A 16525-nucleotide genomic window follows, 5' to 3' on the forward strand; every position below is an offset into this window, starting at 1 on the left:
TTTAACTTGCGACATTATTTCACTGAAACTTAATTAAGCCACAGGTAACAGGTTACCACAACCATACTACAGCAATGTTGAAAAAATTGTATTTCTTGTCACCTATACCACCATATTGGGTAGTTTTCCGTAAGCTTAACGTTTGTGATTTTGGTAACTATTTTATATTTATTTGTGAAATCCGTCTCAACTAGGCATTCTAAATTGTACTCACCATTTACATCCCAAGGTATATTAGTATATCCACCTTGCACTTCTCGATATATATCCAGTTAAAGACAGAATATTAAAATTATTCCTCATTATGATATCACAAACTCTCACATGTGTATTCAAAATTGATGCTTAAATTTGACCTGAACCAATTGACCTATAACCTGACATACGGTGACCTAATAGCCTTTTCTTCTCCTAACAACACATTATAATATTATTGACTAATGACTATACATCCATTGTGTAAGTGTTTATATATTTTGCATGCACCACTAGATTTTCTATAGAGAGTATAACAAAGGATTTAATGTATTCTATTCATGTACCCTACTTGAACATGCTGAATAGAATAAATCATGGTTTGTTATGAAACACGCATCTGAGTAACTAGGATACAGTAAACAAAATATATATAGGGCTAAAATGTCTTACTACAATTGTTTAAAAGCACTTTTTTTCTTCTTTTTTTCATATTTTTTTTATTTCACATGATCCGTGCATATATCGCCTAGCTATAAATGAAAAATATTTATTTAGACCAATCAAACCAGTATATGGGTGTAGTACGCCCTTAAGCGATGGAAGGTACTTTAGGCTCTAGTGGGGAGTTCGTGTACATGACTCTTTCAAAGCTTTACCATGTATTCTCATGTTATACATGTATGTGCCAAGACCTTCAGAAAAAGTCTGGGTAAGAAATTCAGACCATTTTGAACGCCCTCTTGAAAATTTGGTCTGAGTTTCTTACCCAAACTTTTTCTGAAGGTCTTGGCACATATAACATGTAAATGCATGGTAAGTCTTTTAAAGAGTCTTGTACACGAATTCTAGATCCTAGAGTAAAGTAATATTTATTATTTAGATTCAAATGTAGCAATATTCGCTTCTGTTTACGTTTTATATCCATAGCAGCTCCCACTGTCCGGACTGCTACATACACTTCTCTTTGATTTAAAAAGCATAAATGTGATACTCGTTGTGTATCACATGGTGGGTTTTCTTTTAAGCATGTTGCTTAAGGGGTATATTCAGTAGCGTAGTCAGCGGTGGAGGGGGTGTGCAAAGTACCCCCCCCCCGCATACACACATACAGAAGAGAAAAGTGCCATTCTGACACAAAAAAATAAGAGAGAAAATGGGGAAGGAATTTTCCATCAAAATTCACCCCGACCATGGGCCAAAATTTGTGTAAAATGCAAAAAATTTTCGCGCTACGCGCGCACATTGTTTAAATAAAGCCCGTTTTGGAAGCTCGAAGTTTCTCTAAAAAGAAGGGTATATGTATTATATATCTCACCGATAATACCGGGTCAAAATAATGCAACCGGAATTTTTTTTCATCAGTGCCACCAAAAAGTTTATTTTGCTCCACCTAAGAATTAACGCCTATGGGTATATTCCACTTTTTTGTACCCTTGAATTAGTATGAATTTTTCCTCTGAATGGGTATAACACATAACCCAGAGGGTATTTTTTTTAAAGAATGTGTCTTAATTTCACTGATTTATTGGATTTTTTTGCTGTTTCATGAAATGGTATCAGTCTAGCCTATATTATTTATTGTGTATCTTACTTGCTTACTTACTAGGTATGATCCCCCGAGTGGTGTAATTTTTTTTTTTAAAGTAAAGAATATAATAAAAATGTTTGACCACCGGGGGTAACACTCCTAATAAGACCTGGGTCAATATTCATATTTTGGGTCCTTTTCATATCTCGAAGTGCCAAGAAGGTATAACCCCCGAGGTATAGCTGTGAAAGAGTAAAATACTCGTCAAATCTGACGGCAATATCCATAAAGCAGAATGCTTTACTACATTCTTGAGTGAGAAAACAACCGGCACTCATACTGAGAACTGTAAGTCGGTCCCCAACATTCCAACCACAAGAATGCTTGGCCAATGCAAGTCAGTAAGCAATTTGAAGAAACTTAAACATAAAGCCTCTCGACCAGATGGTATTCCATCCATTGTGCTTAGACCTGTCGCCCTAGAACCCAACCCTCTTACTTTTGACATCCAACTATGATTTGACACATGTCATGTGCCTAATAAGTGAAATGTTGCCAGTGTCATTCCAAGCCACAAGAAAGGGGACAGACGTTCTCCCAGCAACTATCGCCCAATATAACTGCTCACAACACTGTCCAAAAACTCATGGATAGAATGATACACGACGCTATGTAGAGTCACCTAGACTCACATTAGCTAATTTGGCTTCATGGCTATCCCATATTTGGGTTATTAACTGGACTTTTAAAGCGTTGATTTCACTTTATTAAGTTACATTCATGATTCATGATTGTAATAATAACCTTTGGTGACATTTGCATTTTCAGCAGCGCCCTCTATTTTCACCCAAATGTGGAGTAGGCCGTTTTTATATTGATTTTAGATTTAGAAGTGGATACTAATAAATTCGCGCATCCATGAGGAATAAACGGGACAATTATACCAAGGTGGTTGTGCTTCATAATGTGGATATAATAGTTCTAAAACTTGTTAATATATACGAAAGAGAGTTATAATGCGCTTGCTTGCTTTCAAATGTAAACCTTTTTAGTTTCTCTCCCGGGTGTGTCTGTCAAAGTATAGAAGACTAACATATTCGAACTATAGCCAAAATATTAAATTCTCGATCATGAGAGCCAATTTGGGTACCCACAGTTATTTGCGCCGAGCGTACTACGCAAATACCGGCGCTTACGGCGCAAACACAGCTTTTGAGAATTGACCAATCACACGATCGTTGCTAGACAAGGTCAAGATTCGGTCATGCAGGTCGCGCGATCGTGTTATTCTATGAAAAGTACGCTGACACAGAAGGTACATCCTCTCATGATCGAGAAATTGTTATTTTGGCTATAAATACAATTTGTAATGCCACTCTTAATCTCATATACCGTAAACGTTCGCCTAATGGCGCTATGGAGTGCATGGAAATGAGAGAGCGCCATCCCTGTAAAAGCCGACTATTATCACTGATCATTAAGGGTACGTGTAGTTAAAGGGTGAAACCTATCGACACATACAATTATGAACAAGATCGAACAAACTTGTTCATGATAATGCGGTAATCATTCACCTGATACGTTGTGGCCCAGTGAGCAGAGTATTAGACTATTCAGTATCGAAGTTACGTAATGTTGCTATGTCAACGGGATCACGCTCTTGAGTAATGAACCACGATCGAAACGATCACCACACAAAGTATATGGCACTCGAAGGCATACCAAAATAGCGTGATCCGGTAACCAAGAGAATTACGTAACCACTTTGATGCTGAATAGTGCGAGGATAAAGAGAACGTGTGGAGAAGATTGATGGTTCGAATCTCATGCAGTAATTTCTGACAGATTATGATGTCTGTCAATGTTTTATTTCTGATTTGAGGAAATTTTATTCTCTATTTTATCTTTAACATTGTTTATATAATTTTATTATTTTATCTTGTATGTGTCTTTTTTCATGCTTTGTTTTTATCGTTTCATTTTAATCAAATGTTGTAATGAACCTATTTAATTGTATAAGCATTTGTTATGTGTGTGAGACGAACTGTCATGTACGACGACAAGTCTTTCAATTCGCGCGAGTGTCCTTGCCTATGCATCAGTGGTCATAAGAGGTATATCATTTTATTCGAAAGGGGGGGGTCCCAAATATACGGGGGTCATAAAGTCTTGGAAAGAATAATAGGAGGGGGGTCATAAAATGTTTTATTTTCTGATTTTATAAAATGTTTTATGACCAAAATGTAGGGAGTCACACGACGACCACAGAAAGTGTGTTATTTTATTCAAAAAGACGAATTTCAATACAATTTTGGGGTTTGGTATCACAAATTTTTTGTTGCCGAAATAGGGGGTGCGCAATTTTATTGACGCAGACTTTTTGTAAATTTGGGACCCCCCTTCCGAAAAAAAATGATAGCCCTCTAAGAGGATTCAAAAGATAACCTCTGCCCCAATAATGCCTAGCTATATTTGTTTGAAACTGTTCCACGGAGGATGTATCATAATAGGCTCAGTCTTCAAATGATATAAATAAAATTTGAATGAGTGAACGAACAAAATCATACAACGACCAACTGAATAGAGGCTGTGCATATGGCGTATCATCCCGTAAATATGGTGGACTACTCAAATGCATTCAACAAAAGCATGATTGCATCTACCGCGACAGTTTGTCTCACACACATAACAAAATGTACTACGATCAAATAGGTTGATGACAACATTTGATTGAATGGACTGCACTGCGCCATGATTACGGGGAAGAAATCGGTTCAAATCCTTTGTTTGGAGCCAATCGATAAACGCAAGGCCTCTATAGCTATCATTGAATACTGGCTAGGATTCCACAACACAATGAGAACATGTTATAAGGCGCTTTGGAAGGCACACAATACCCCCAATGGCTTTCCATATTATGTGCACTCAACAACTATTCAGTATCGAAGCCCGGTATCGAAGTTACGTAATGTTACTATGTCAACGGGATCACGCGCTTAAGTAATGAGCCACGATCGAAACAATCAGTACACAAAAAAGGCATATCAAAATAGCGTGATCGTAATGATCGCCATTCAAACAGTGCTTGGTTCCGATACCATCACAGAGTTACGTAACTACTTCGTGGTCTGATAGTTATATGATCAATGGTCTGATCTACTTGGGTTCGATCCTTTTAATAAAAGAAAAAATAGCTGATCATTTATAATGCATAAATGAATAAAGTAATGTAGTTACACAATTTGAAACATTGAGGCCGTTCTATTTTTCAAAGGTCATTTAACTGTTAAATGTAGTGGAATATATCACGCATTGATAGGTAGCAGGTGGAGCAAATTTTGTCAGCGGTTTTTGTTGCCGTTTGTTCGCAGTGCCTATTTATCTATAAAAAAAATAAGAAAATTAAAATTAAATTTAAAAAAAATCACAATATTCATTCGTAAAATGGGGACAAAATCCAAAAACATTTCTTGACCCTTCTTCACATAAAAGTGGGAGCAGAAGTCAAGATTCGAACAAGTACCATTCACCATTCAAGGCGCACCCTCTACCGACTGAGCTAACGGGTCAGACAATAGAAGGGTGTAATTTTCAACTGAAGAATATTAAAAAAATATGAAGAAATTACAATGTTATAAAAAGATTTACCAAAATGAGTTAGGTATAACGTATGAATCGATTTACAAATTAAGTCAAATGGCACTTTGAGAAAGAATACCTGAAGAAACCCCAAAACATCTGCTGCTCTAGCAACTAACCTAGTGACCTAAAGTATTGGGTCATGTCACGATATTTTTTCTGAGGCATTATGTCCAGGTTGCTCAATTCCACATACACGTATCCTTAATGCTGTTGAGATTTTACAAGGATGGCGCTCTCACATTTCTAAGAATCCAAAAGCGCCATTAGGCGAACGTTTACGGTATTACTCACCTGTTAAATCACATATAGCATCGGGAATTACCACTGACACCCCATCTGCAGTACACAAGTCAAGGTTCATGTTGATAAGTTCACAAAGTCCTCCGCGTTCCGGATATGAAGCACATATGATGTTCAAGCACATCTTGTAGAGATGATCTGCTTTATTCTCACCACATGGAAGAATAATACCTGTGGTAAAAATATACATTTATGATATTAACATATTGATCAGTTGATTACTGCTCAAAAGGTTATACTGACTGATTTCATCACGAAGAAATATCTACACATACTGTGTAAACCAACACGGTTCCGGACTGAACAATATTTACGCCAAGGGAAAGTTTTGACACAGAAATCTACACCCAAATTCGCCCCCCCCCCTTCACGTCCACTCAAAATGTTCCCCCAGTAGTTTTATTGTTGCAAAGCTATTCTTTGTTTAAAATGTTTTTGCAAGCGGATCAATATAATATCCGCACAATATTGTCTACTGTATATCCCCCAAGACCTACTGATTCAGAAACTAACGGCTACCATCTCAGCACCCTTAGCATTTTGAAATATCCAAAATAAACAAAAAGGCAGCGATTACATATAAATATCCATATATCATATACCTAAGCCAGTATGGTGATGATTTTAGTGTCTTTGAATGGGTTTTAAGGGTCAAAGATTTCACATTAGTCCTTATCTAAACCACTGAAGACTTCTGTCACACTGAAATCCAATATGGCCGCCAAATTGGCCAGCACCACATAAATAGCTATATATTAGCTATCTAAGCAGGTATGGTGATGATATTAGTGTCTTTAAATAGGTGTTAGGGATAAACAAATTCGTATTTGGCCTTATCCAAACCACTGAAATCTTCATTCACATTGAAATCCAATATGGCCGCTAAAATGGCCACCAGCAGTATAGAATAATCAGGTGTGGTGATGTTAGTGCCTTTAAATAAGGTTTTAGGTATTGTTAGGTCATATTTGACACACACCGTATTTGTCCTTATCTAAAACACTGAAGACTTTATTCACATTGGATGAGTTGATACATCTGAGTGCTGAGTGTGCTTAAGAGCTTTAACAATGATATAAACATGTTGAATGGGATGATGTGGTCACTTGTTCATCAGGTTCTTTATCATCTTCCTCCTGATAACTTGGACAATAGCCGACACTACTGCATTCACAAAACACGGTACAAGCCAGTTGGAAAGTTGAAACATATGGAGAATCTGTCAGCCAACCACATCACATCATCCTTAGTATTTCTGAAGGTGCTGGTTGTACATTATCTGGTAATGTCACTTGTTTGGTTCATCTTTCAGCCACCCCAACTAACATGTATCCAGATCAGGGGGATGATCAGGGGGAACGAAAACGTTCGCTTCCATATGTTAGCTCTAGCAAATGAGCTACACATTTAAAGATGCAAAAAGGTTTAAAGATGCAAAAAAACATTGGTTCCGCTAATGTAGCAAACGAAAATCCAAAAGCCATAGCGCCCTGTACTATTATAATTTATTATTCTTCCGATCGACCCGACTGTGCGGTATTTTAGGCATGGACCTAGTCGATTATACATGCAATTTAACTTTTTCTATTCTCTTCTTCTCCCTTTTCCCTTCTCTTTTTCTCCTTTTCTCCCTTCCTTTTCGCTTCTGTCCTTTTCTATAAAGGAAACATTCAGTTCAGCATTGGATAATTGAGAATAAACCCAGGTTGAACATGTTGAACCAAGACAAGAGTTTTTCATCGTTTCTTCATTGCATCTTTGTCTGTTCGGAACCTTGGGCTTGTTTTCGATCATCATTATGTGTACGTCTAATCATGTAACTCAATTATGTAAGTCTATTAAGAAACATCTGCAGAATTAACCCATACATTGATTATGATACTTGCCATAATAGAGCTGTTATTATATCACGTCTTTATTGTAATGTGTTACTTAATGGTATATCTAAGAAAGATCTAAATCATTGGCAGAAGTTGAACCAAAATCTGAGCATGTTACCCCTCTATTGAACCAACTTCATAGGCTCCCTATCAGTGAGAGGATTGTATACAAGACGCTTCTCCATTGTGTTTAAATCTGTGAACATATGTGACGTGTCATGTCAAAAGCAGACACTTTTGGGCAGGTTATGAATTTTGAGGTTTTTACAAATCTTAAATATAGAGATATTTTGCTCCACAACGCCGTTTCCGCAATGAAATCTGAGATTCCTAAGCGAAGATATTGAGTTCGTAAGTTATGGTATTATAAAATTGGAAATTGAGATATCGGCCTTTAAAGATATTATTGACAATGTTGAGAGAAGGAATTAACTTGAAAAATGTTACAAAAATACAAGATAACATCACAAATTAATAACATCACAAATTAGCAACAAACCCAAATTGTGAACAAATCGCCCGCCTTCAGATTTTTGGCTATTTCTCCATTTACGATCCTGCCCAAAAGTGTCTGCTTTTGACATGACACGTCACATATGATTAATGGGCTCTATCCCCAATACATAACTCACTGTGAGAAGATCATATCAGAGGGCAATGAAGACCGGCTAAGCAGAATGTGCTGATAGTACTTCCTTCTTGACGCCTCGTTCCAAGAAGGGTCCTGGGGTAGAGTCTTTTCAGAGGCAGCTCCAGGTTTGTGGAACACCTTACCGGTTCATATCAGAAACGCTGCTTCTCTTGAATCATTCAAAACTATGCTCAAGACATATCTTTTTCCATAATATTGTTGCCTTTGTTTTCTGTATTTTGATCATGTTTGCTGTTCTTTCTATGATGTTGTTGTTTCGCTTTGTAGCCATAGGAAAAGGCGAATTATAAATAAAGTAAGTAAGTTTGGGTTTTGGAATCTAACACTACACATGTGCCATAATTAAAACATTACAAAAATAGTATTGATGTTTATCTTCCTAATCCTCCTAAATATTTCAACATACCATTGGTGAACATTGCACATATAGCTTCAGCTTCCTTGGCAGTTTCTGGACCGTTGACTTTACATGGTAGACAAGGTTTACAATCATCACATGATTGACATTGAGAATCGACTTTCCAGCTGTGACCAACTTCGTCACAATCAGCGGTCTGGATGGTGATTAATAGATGATAATATATCAACAGCAAGCTTAGTAGTGTAATTGATTTCAGTTTACATGCACTACAATCGTGCAAATCATGTTAAAGTTGTCATACACTCCTCAAAAGAATTAAAGGATCAGATGAATATATCTGCAGCATTTTTGAAAACATAGGATATGCGGATGATAATATTATTGATAATTGTGCTTGATCTTCCATTACATCACTTGTTGTGACACAAAATTCACTCATTACAAATATCCGCTGTCACCCACATCTCTTGAGGGGGTAAAATGGGGCCTAAATGATACTTTTTGAAGGGTACAAATAGTCAAGTTGCATAATCTGCGGCATTCATTACACAAAGTCTTGCAGCCGATGGGGGAACATTTTGGGTCATTTTATGGAAAATCGCATCCTCCTTTCTTATATGGAAGATCACAAATCAATCAGTCTAGTTGGAATATGAAGGGGTACTATGCACTTTGAAGTGTCCAATTTGACTTCTCTAGAAGTGCGTAGAAGACAAAAAATGTCTCAAGGGGGCAACAGGGGTAAAATTGTCATCGTTTATACAGCCGGGGTTAAATATAAAAATTGTTCCGATTCAATGTGTGGTTCTCATAAGGTCACATAAGGGGCTGTACATGGGAAAAACCTAAAAGTGCTCAAAGGTTCATAAAAAATTGTCTTAAATTGCTCGTCTTGCAAAATATATTCAAATTAAGGATGGTCTTAACCCTGTAATTATGGAAACTTTAGGGCCTCATAACTGCTAAATTGATGGTCTAAAGTATATAAAAGAATAAATATTAAAGGACAAAACTTGATAAATTCATCTGTGAGGTCAAATTCGGGCCAAAATGCTAATTAATAAATTAATTAATGTCATTCGAGGTCAAGGGTCAGCAGATAGATGTCAACCGAGGTCAAAGGTTATATGGGGTCAACGGGATATGCTTAGCTCGGTCCACCAGTTTGCGGTGCAATAGAGGCCGTCAGCGTGACGTCATATGCTGCCATCTTGTGGGTACACGCTGTAAGGGTCATTCGATCTCCATGCGTGAGCAGCAAAATCATCGCGTTGAGGGGCGATAACAGCTGCGTGGCAAGCTGCGCCCTGCGCGTAGTGTCCGACGCATGAACACACAGATCATTTGTACCCACAAGATGGCGAAAGGCTGACGGCCTCTATTACCGCTTTTGTTTTATTAAACAGTACTATTGAAATACTTGCCCATTTATCACCTCTTGTAGTGAAATCGTCGTACTTTTTATCGTTGAAGTTTCCGCAAGTCCCATGTATTTTTCCACGTATGTCTGCCTGTTTGTCTGGGTGTGTTTGAATCAGAAGTCTATATGGATCACTCCAATATATTGTAAAACCCATAGAATCTACCACAACCTTAACAGAAAAGAAAACAATGTTCCAAACTCGTTAGCTTGTTTGTTTGATTCCAACACTGAAACCTCTATTACAGATATTTGACGATGTGGTTTTTTTTGTATCAACACGTCTACCGACACATAAACATGATAAAGAGGGTAGTCAACGAGTAAACTTACCACGGCATTACAGTATCTAAAGAGTTTTACAATGTGTTGAATGGTTTTAGAAAAGACAAACGTTCTGATGCTTTCCGTCATGACTCTCCCGTTGATTGTTACGGACGCGTCATTTTTGAAGAAATCGCCGTCAATTTTTATATTCTGAAAGTATGTATTTAATGTAAGAAAAACTTATATAGTCATAGAGCATTCAAATATTATAATATTATATCCAAGAAAGATATGTTATTGGTAACAGTCCTTGTTATACAGCGTTTTGTCCTTTTAGTAAATACGTTTATAATAATAATAATAATAATAATAATAATAATAATAATAATAATAATAATAATAATAATAATAATAATAATAATAAAATAACCAACACGCTTAAGAATACAATCTGAAGGAGAGCAGACACAAGGGGAAAAGACTGAAACTTAAACGTGTTGATATTACAAAGCATACAAGAAATATATAGTAAATTACAAGTACAGAAACATAACAATATATGCAAGCAATAGAACATGATATATGAATGTTAAAAAACAAATATATCAGAGCAACAATATTAGATAAAACATTTCAAAACATGCAGCAAGAATTAATAAGAGAGTATGGATGACCGGCATCCACGCCCTCGGCAATAAAAGAACATTTGAACAAAATATTAAATATCAATATAAGCATACATTTCAACAAAATATTGCATAACATCAAAGCATACGTTTCAACAAAATAATGCATAACATTAAAGCATACATTTGAGCAAAACATTACATATCATTATAAGCATAATTTCAACAAAATAATGATATAATTAAAGCATACATTTGAACAAAAAACACATATCATTATAAGCATACATTTCAACAAAGTAATACATATCATTAAAAGCATACATTTCAGCAAAATAATCGAACCACAAAATGATCAATCTGAAGGTCAAAAATTATGAAAGCATAACGTAGACTATGAAAGCAGATCGAGATCAAACAAATCAAACATAAATACATAGATATTGATTATCACGCCAGTATATAATGAGCAATACTTGATGCAAACAAAAGTATAATATTATGCTAAACAACACAATCTATGTCTTAAATACAACAAATAATATGATAAAGCAAAATGAAAACGGAAAGTTTTATATGGAACCCTGGAGGAGCAGAGGTCACCAGTACATGCATCCTCAGCCTACAATCCCGCGCGAAATGCTTGGAACAGTTTGTTTATTTTACGCATCCCCGCTCCCCTTATTCAATGTTGAATGCTGAAAAATAGTAAGAAGCGGTTGCGCTCAATGTCTGCTCCAACATTGTTTCCAGGGGGAGGGGAGGGGGAGTAAGCAAGTACATAACGTGAGCTATGAAACGCATCATGTATTTTCAGCCTTATGTTCAATTCACAGGAATTTGATCTATAAAACATCATCTGTCCCAACGATTTTCGCACAAGATTGTAGATCCTCAGCATCTGGCTCTTGAAACAAACAGGGAACCTGAGCACAAGAAAATAATCAAAACACACGCGGAAAAACAAAATAAAACAACCCTGGTGGAGCAGAGCTTACAAGCACATGCATCCACAACCAAGATCTTCAGCATCTAGTTTTGAATGAAAAACAAGCAGACCAGAGGTCAAAAGGGGTAATATTCCCAAGTTTGTCCAATTTGAATGAAAATTACTATGCATGTATGTGATGTTGACATAATTCAAAACATGATGGTCATTTCAAGGTCATCAGAGGTTAACTAGTTTTATTAGATGTTGACAAGTATGTCTATAGTAATTTCAAGGTCGTCAGAAGTCATGTAAAGGTCACGGCTAGACTTCGTGGCCTTATAAGGCTGCAATTTTTTTTTTTCAACATTTACATAATATAGTAACTGTTGTGCACGTTACTTGATCACATGTTCCTAACTTGGTGTTTTACTGATTCTTTCCATGTCCCTTTCCATAAGTAGCTAATTAATATTGTTCGAATGTGCACACATGTTTATTTACGTTTCTTTAATTTGCGAATCATTAACTCGTGTTATTTGTTGTATAGACAACATGTAGCCTGCTAATATATTAGTTGAGATCGCACGCCACCAGATGTGTTACAGATGATTATTCCTGTATGTTAATTGTGCGCGAAGGAAATAGCATGAGCAGTGTTTTTTGCGACTGCTCCCTAAATAAACAAGCATATTTTTCAAAATATTACATCTATCTACATCTACATCTAAAGAAATACTGGACAGGACCAATTGGTATCGACGTTACTTACTCATAAAGCTTACATTGTTTTCTGTTATTGTATGAAACAAGAAGTTGTTATAATGATCCGTTTTTGAGTTATAAGCAAAAACAAAAAAAAGATACAATACTTACGATTTCCATCAGACAATCAAAGAAATTAATGTTGGCACACTCTGTAAATCGCTGCCTCTCTCCCCCAATTCAATGTTGATGAAAGCAATTTTGACATTGGGCTCTCCAGTCTCCCCAACATTGGTTGAGGGAGAATGGAAGAGGGAAGTGGAAAGTGGAAGGTTTGTGTGGTACTTCTCATCAAACATAGTTATACTAATTTCACTGAACTCTAAGAGCAGCAATGAAGAGTTCCAACATATTGTCAAAGTGTGCCGACTATTTTTTTCTTTGATTGTAGGTCAATTCATGAGTTGGCCATATAAAAACTAAACGTGCTTGAAACTCGTGTAGGTATATTGTTACAATAATTACTAGAATAGAATCAACTGAAGCAGTGAATTAGATATGCTGCGGTCTTGTAAGACCACGAAGACCAGCCTTGCCCTTGAAATGACCTCTGATGACCTTGAAATGACTTTGGACAAAATTGTATTGTTGTGAAAAATGTAGGCACACGTAAATTAGTTTAACATAGTAATTTTCATTCAAATTGAATAGACTTTGGACCTTTGGGTGACCTTGAAATGACATCCATCATAGTTTGAATCATATGAGGGTCACATATACTAATTTCCATTCAAATTGGATAAACTTCAGAATTTTATCCCTTTTGAACAACTTGAACTGGATGATAGAATTGAAACCCGCAATCAAATACCACAATGACAATTTTCCTGACCAGGTTAAATATATAGGCTAGTCATCAATTCAGCTAAAAGTGAAATAGGTACCTGCAAATATCCATACTCGATCGCATCAACAAGGACCTCATCAAAACTATTAATGTTCAGCAGTGGAAAAGACTCCAGGTGTCGAAAATATAATAGACAGCCACAAAAAGAAACTTCTATGACACTTAATACTATAAGAGATATGACCATCGGTCATATGGCCTGAAAGCGACTGCTTAGGGTTAGGGTTAATTTGGACTTAATTGGGCCTTGTGAGCAGAATACATACGCATCAGGTATCTATATGAAGATTGTATGAAGAAAACTTAGTGTAAAACTTTTGTCCAGTTTTGGCAGCTCTACTTATTATGGGTGATTCCCAATCCATCGCACTTGGAACTGCTCTCAAAATACAGCTATTTTTTGATAAAATGACGTATTATTATGGTCATTTTGTACGGGTGAAACACAATGTACCATATGTCAATAAATCGTGTTAAAACAGTGTTTCTAACACGAATAAACTTAAAGTAGCCAAAATGAATTAAGGCATTTTAGTGATCTATTGGTGTATTATGCTATTCTAGTGCATTTCAATGGAAATAGCCTATTCTTGGCATATATACCATGACAATGCATAGTAAGTCTTTGAAAGAGTCGTGTACACGACCCCCCCCCCCTTCGAGCCTAGGGTATGTGCTATTGGATGCTTCAAATCCATGAATAATAAAGAATTATTAATTAAGAATTATTAATCATGCAAAGAAAACTTTTCTCTTCAATGACAACTCTCCAAGCCACCCCACCAATTCGATGTTACTATGGGATCATATACTGCGCCAGAAAAGTGTCCTTACACTTGGAAGAAAAATCCTAATTTCAAAACTAAAACATATATTGAGTAAATTTATTTGTGTAATAGATGATCTCATCCGGTACATTAGGCTATTCCAGAAATTAACGGCACCTACCCTAAAGAAGACATGGGATTCCCAATAAGTTTTCCCATGTCTTCTTTAGGGTAAAAGCCGTCCTCAGCAATTGCGAGCACCAACATGCGAGGGGTATACACCCCCCCACACACACACACCCCCCCCACACCCCCACACACACATTTGAACATGCGAGTCCGTGATCATTATTTTTAGAATCCAATTAAATATTCATAGCTGATTGATCATTGATTATCGACTATCGATTAACACCGTCTCAAACGCTGCTTACCAGCGTGCTAAGGTAAGACTGTGATGAAATCCGAATGCATGATACTCTATGTACTACTGCTGGCTGTGATCTTTCCTTTGTTTTTTTCTTATTTCATTTGTCTTATGATTTACGAGGTCAGATCTTTAAAAAAGATTAAGATTTTCCCATGTCTTCTTTAGGGGGTGAGCCAAAAATATCTGGATGCGCCCATATAAGGCAGGGTCACGTGACACAAAAGTTCGGACGCTCTGAGAGGCTGCATATCAATCTTCTGTCACAGTTCCATAACAGGGATTAAAGAGTGAAGTGAAAGCAGCAGGCGGAGTTAGGTGTATGAGGCTATTATTGTCTAAGTTTCCAATATTCCAATATAGTTTGTTTATTTCTTTATCATGTAGGCCTAGGATTAGGATTAGGATTAGGGTTATGAGTAGCATTAGGGTTAGGGTTTGGGTTAGGGGAAATCATTTACATGGAGTATCAGCTTAGAATTTGTTTTCGTTTTTAAGCATATATAAAGATCTTAAAAAACGATTTTGAAGAACATTTATTTTCGAGTCCAAATTTTTTTTTCTTGAGAAAAAGGCAGTTTTGTGATTTTTCTTCCATAGATGACAATGTTAAAACTATTTTTGCTGTTATCCGTTTCTAAAAATGGAAACTCGGATGGCTTTCAAAATACAGTACCACGTGCCCACGGATATTATGATTGATATAAAAAAGTTTGAAATTTACCATCAAAATCCGTAATAGTTTTCATTTTATACCAAGAGAGATTTTCCAATTCAGAACAAAATATTTGAGCCTCATTTTACGAAAAATGTCATTTTTAAGCTGTTGAAATTCAAAACGGAAACAAATTTCGTTCCTTCAGGTTGCAAGAGATACGATGTGCATAGAAATGATCAAAGAGTGTGCTTTTCTAGCACTTTGGAGAAAATCATTTTTCAAATTAATGCAGATATCCCGTTTTGGCGGTTGTGTAGGCCTATACATTTTCAAACATTGAATATGGATAAACTAATGATTGATTATCAATAATCGATACTTGATTTTCGATAATTGATAATCAATAATCAATTATCGATTATCAAATCCCCTCATCCAAACCCCCCCATACCCAGGAGATCATCCTTAGCGATTCCTACTTTTGTCGGTTGCGCATGGCCTATACATTTTCAACATTGAATATGGATAAATTAATGATTGATTATCGATAAATGATAATTGATTATCGATCATTGATAATCAATAATCAATTATCGATTATCAATTCCCCTCCCACCCCCCCCCCCATACCCAGAAGGAGATCATCCTTAGCGATTCCTACTTTTGTCGGTTGAGGAGGCCTATACATTTTTCAACAATGAATATGGATAAACTAATGATTGATTATGGACAATTAATCATCGATAATCGATAATCGATAATCAATAATCAATTATCGACTATCGATTCCGCCTCAACCCCCCCACACTACCCAGAAGGAAATCATCCTTAGCGATTCCTTGATCATCATTTGCGTGTTTGGGTTTAACTGAACGTTTATAACTGATTGATTATCGGTTATCGACTATCTGTAATTATATCTCCTCCCCCACCGCACCAACTCAAGCACTACTTAACAATGGCATATACTAGCGAGGTGGGAAAAGCTTCTGATTATGAAGTTGGGGGGGGCGGGCAGACCGTGGGCTATTCCAGAAATTAACGGCACCTACCCTAAAGAAGACATGGGATTCCCAATAAGTTTGAGTTTTCCCATGTCTTCTTTAGGGGTAAAAAGCCGTCCTCAGCAATTGCGGGCACCAACATGCGAGGGGGGTATACACCCCCACACACACACCCCCACACCCCCACACACACATTTGAACATGCGAGTCCGTGATCATTATTTTTAGAATCCAATTAAATATTCATAGCTGATT

General features: G+C 36.6%; 1 protein-coding gene across 1 annotated transcript in view; it reads right to left on the bottom strand.

The window, feature by feature from the left end:
• The window catches only part of LOC140160460 (zonadhesin-like), a 75334-nt gene that overhangs the window by 39029 nt on the left and 19780 nt on the right, over nucleotides 1-16525 (bottom strand). The window contains exons 3-6 of the mRNA XM_072183696.1: nucleotides 10315-10458; nucleotides 9986-10153; nucleotides 8607-8754; nucleotides 5660-5839 (exon numbers count right to left, since the gene is read on the bottom strand). Of these exons, the coding sequence (XP_072039797.1) occupies nucleotides 5660-5839; nucleotides 8607-8754; nucleotides 9986-10153; nucleotides 10315-10458 (640 nt within the window). The remainder of the gene's footprint in view (nucleotides 1-5659; nucleotides 5840-8606; nucleotides 8755-9985; nucleotides 10154-10314; nucleotides 10459-16525) is intronic.

This window comes from Amphiura filiformis, chromosome 9 (genome assembly GCF_039555335.1).
Source record: "Amphiura filiformis chromosome 9, Afil_fr2py, whole genome shotgun sequence".
In the NCBI taxonomy this organism is placed as follows: domain Eukaryota; kingdom Metazoa; phylum Echinodermata; class Ophiuroidea; order Amphilepidida; family Amphiuridae; genus Amphiura; species Amphiura filiformis.